Consider the following 3,351-nt stretch of genomic DNA (forward strand, 5'->3'; position numbering starts at 1 on the left):
GAAGGCGGCCATGGCCTCCATGACAGCGGCTCGCAAGTCAAAGGCTCCAGCTTGCGCTCCGTGCCACATCATGGCGAACTCCCCCGACACATTATAAACAGCAAGGGGATGAGTGGGGAACTGAATACAGGCAGAAGAAAAAAATAAGAAAAAACATTTGTCACCGCATCCGCACATGGCTTAATGACGTACGAATGATATTTGGAAATGCTCAAAGGAATTCTTCAAATGGCGACATTTTCAAAAGCTCGCCATGATGTCAAACAACGGATGCTGCACATCATGAAGACAGACCTTGTCCTTGACTTCTCTGACAATGTCCAAATATGGCAGACCGGGTTTCACCATGAGCATATCAGCGCCTTCTCTTACATCTCGTTCCTAAGGCACAGCCGAGTGTTAAGAAAACTTCACGTTATAGTAATTGTAAAACTTTTGTGTGTGTGTGTGTGTGTGTGTGTGTGTGAACTTTTTGTAAGCAGTGTAATTACTATTATTTACCACAGCTCGAATGGCAAGCCCCCTTGCTCCAGGGGGGAGTTGGTAGCGGCGCCTGTCCCCAAAAGCTGGCTTGGATTGTGCAGCATCTCTGCATAGACAACACTGGAAGTCTCACTATTCTTAATTGTGCAAATGTTTTCATCCCGTACCCTGATTTACCTGAAAGGGCCATAGTAACATGAGGCAAACTTGGCACTGTAGCTTAGCACTGACACCTGGAGATCCAAATAAAGGACACAAATCATTTGAATTCATGTGAAATAGGTTTTGCAACATATGGAAACTGAGAGGGACACTTGCTGCATCTTGCAAAAGGATCAATCAAGCCGGTACTCAATGCGACCAAGCAGTACACTTCAATTTTGTTTGCGACACTTTCACCAGTTCGATCAGCTTCAGCGGGAAAACACCGGCTAAGTTGGGGGGGGGGGGGGGCCTTTTGAAAAACACGCCGCTGCCTTTTTAGATTGACTCAAGTTATTCGTTTGTAATAGTTCTTTATTCGGCCGATTTACCTTGTTTCCCAACCCATTGGAAAGCAGCGCTTGTTTTATGGCCCCAACTCTGCCATCCATCATATCAGAAGGAGCAATTATGTGACAACCTGCAGGAAAACGCGAATAACCGACTTTAATATCAATTTCAAACTGAAACGAAAAAAAAAAAATCTGACATTGTATTTCTCACAATGCTGCCCAATCTGTGTGCATTTTCCTGAAAATCTGAATTATCAATGCTCTCATAACTGTTAATTTTCAATCAAGTCAGAGGACTTATGATATACACTTAATATTTATCTTTCAACAAATATCCCAAAATGGCATTAGAGAGACATTTAGAAGTGTTTTTGTTTTTTTTTGTGTGTGTGCACCTCAAGCATATGATAACAGAAACTTTCAAAGCTTGGGGGTGGGGGCGGCAGCGTTTACCAGCTTTGGCATAGGCTAGTGCTACTTCTGCCAGTCTCAAACAGCTAGCATCGATGTTCAGCGAACCATCTTCATTCAGGATACCTGGAAGGCAAATTTAAATACGTGGAGATTGTCAGTACATCTTACTGGGTACCGCATTGAGTCGCTAAGAACAAGCCGGCAGCCACCGGTTGAAAGCAGCATGGACTTGTCTCAACCGGTCCGTGACACAAAAAAAGGTTAGGGACCGCTGAACCAAATCACCAGAATTGCGAAACGTGGCCTTCCTCATATTTCACAGAAGTGATGTAACTCATCAAAAAAAGCTCCAGCTTCCAAAGGGCATTCTCCCAGTAACGCTGCGTCTTGTCAGTATGCACTTTGGCAAATTCCGGACTCATCTAGAGACCACTGTGTGTATTTCTTTCGTTACTAAATGGATAGCAGCAATTCTCTCCATGGATTATATGTACCGCATGAGGCTGAGGAAGGTCTATCATCAAAAAGAGACACTGACCACAATGGCCATGCGACGTGTAGGGACACAAGCAGACGTCGCATGCCACCAGCAGGTCAGGGAATAAGGATCTGATCTTCTTCACGGCCATCACGGCGGGCGTGTCGTCTGTGTCGGCCCCTGACCCTCGGTCGTCCTAAGGCACAAAAGATCAGCATGTCTGCATACGGTCTGACTTATCTTCATCTGCAGGAGGTCCGTTTTATACTGCGACTTCCACCATATATTATCCATTCATTTTACGTGTTACACTGTAGATGAACCCCCCTCACGAATATTAAACTCTTGCAAAAGTTCTCATCATTGCAGTTAATGGCCAGATGAATCAACAGCTTCACAAAAATTATCCAATTCACGTTAGTGCCAATTCCTTCCAAGCACAGTGACACTTTCAGTTGTCCTTGCCCTCTTTTTAGATTCACCGCACATACCTTTGCTATATTCGCGGGCACCCCAAAGATCAGCACACATTTCAAACCATTCTCGACAAGTGGCTGCAACATTCCTTCCAGTTTGTTCACCCCACATCTATGAAAGGGAATACATTTCAAATATATACTTTACAAATGATGCAGCATGATTGATTACACCCCTTCTAATACTGATTTCACGAACAAAGAAAAAGGGCATTATCAGACTGATGCGATTGTGATCGCGAATGGTTATTCATCTAGGTGTGCCCTGCGATTGGCTGGCAACCAGTTCAGTGTGTGCATTTGGACATAAAAATAGTAGAAAACCAAACAAACCAAATGGGTCAGTTAAACGATATGTTGCAACTGACATTGACTTAAGGCTGGGCTTCAAGAGTAAGAAAAAAAAAACCCAAAACAATTAGAAATGATATATTGTTATGGAGTTTACCACAAAGTTTCACACTGGCAATGTCACAAATTTGAGTGTAACGCATGCTCAGCTTATCTGTGTCCTGAAACAGTATTTGGTGCTCGATCCACCCTGACTTTTTTTTTATCTCAGGACAACACCCTTCACATCAGTTGGCGCTTTGCACAAATGTTGCCCCTGTGAGCATTGATGGGAAGTGCACTTTAGTCAGGAAACAATTACTACCCGGATTGTTATAATACCCCCCCCAACTCCACCCCCATTACCTGGCTTGTCCAGGTAGGCTCTTAATAGGCTCCACAGCATCAACATTGTCTCTATAGGAGTAGCAAGAAAGATGGAGTAAGACCAGGAGAAATATTTTTCATGCATTCATGTAGTTGTAGCAAATTCAAAATTCAAGTCACACACAAATTTGCCAGAAATTAGTTGAGGGAAAATTTCTGCCACTTACGTGATGAAAATTGGGTAAATGAGGTTCTCTGTTTTTATATCTGTGGCACAGGTCTGCCAGTATCTGAGTGTTGGGTGAAAGTAGCCACTGTGAATAATGGACTGTACTGGCGTCTGCATCTT

The 3,351-nt window shown here is 43.5% G+C and overlaps 1 protein-coding gene across 2 annotated transcripts in view; it reads right to left on the reverse strand.

The window, feature by feature from the left end:
• LOC109527082 (delta-aminolevulinic acid dehydratase-like) overlaps nt 1–3,351 on the reverse strand; it is a 22,108-nt gene that overhangs the window by 15,655 nt on the left and 3,102 nt on the right. Inside the window, exons 1-10 of one of the 2 annotated variants that reach the window (XM_019888772.1) lie at nt 3,230–3,348; nt 3,042–3,092; nt 2,361–2,457; nt 1,930–2,065; nt 1,431–1,514; nt 1,017–1,105; nt 661–716; nt 502–589; nt 295–381; nt 16–120 (exon numbers count right to left, since the gene is read on the reverse strand). In XM_019888772.1, coding sequence (XP_019744331.1) covers nt 16–120; nt 295–381; nt 502–589; nt 661–716; nt 1,017–1,105; nt 1,431–1,514; nt 1,930–2,065; nt 2,361–2,457; nt 3,042–3,092; nt 3,230–3,348 — 912 coding nt within the window. Of the gene's footprint in view, nt 1–15; nt 121–294; nt 382–501; nt 590–660; nt 717–1,016; nt 1,106–1,430; nt 1,515–1,929; nt 2,066–2,360; nt 2,458–3,041; nt 3,093–3,229; nt 3,349–3,351 lie in introns of those variants that run through there. The other variant, XM_019888773.1, reaches the window with a different exon arrangement.

The sequence above is a fragment of the Hippocampus comes genome, unplaced genomic scaffold (genome assembly GCF_001891065.2).
Source record: "Hippocampus comes isolate QL1 unplaced genomic scaffold, H_comes_QL1_v1.1 scaffold347, whole genome shotgun sequence".
In the NCBI taxonomy this organism is placed as follows: Eukaryota; Metazoa; Chordata; class Actinopteri; order Syngnathiformes; family Syngnathidae; genus Hippocampus; species Hippocampus comes.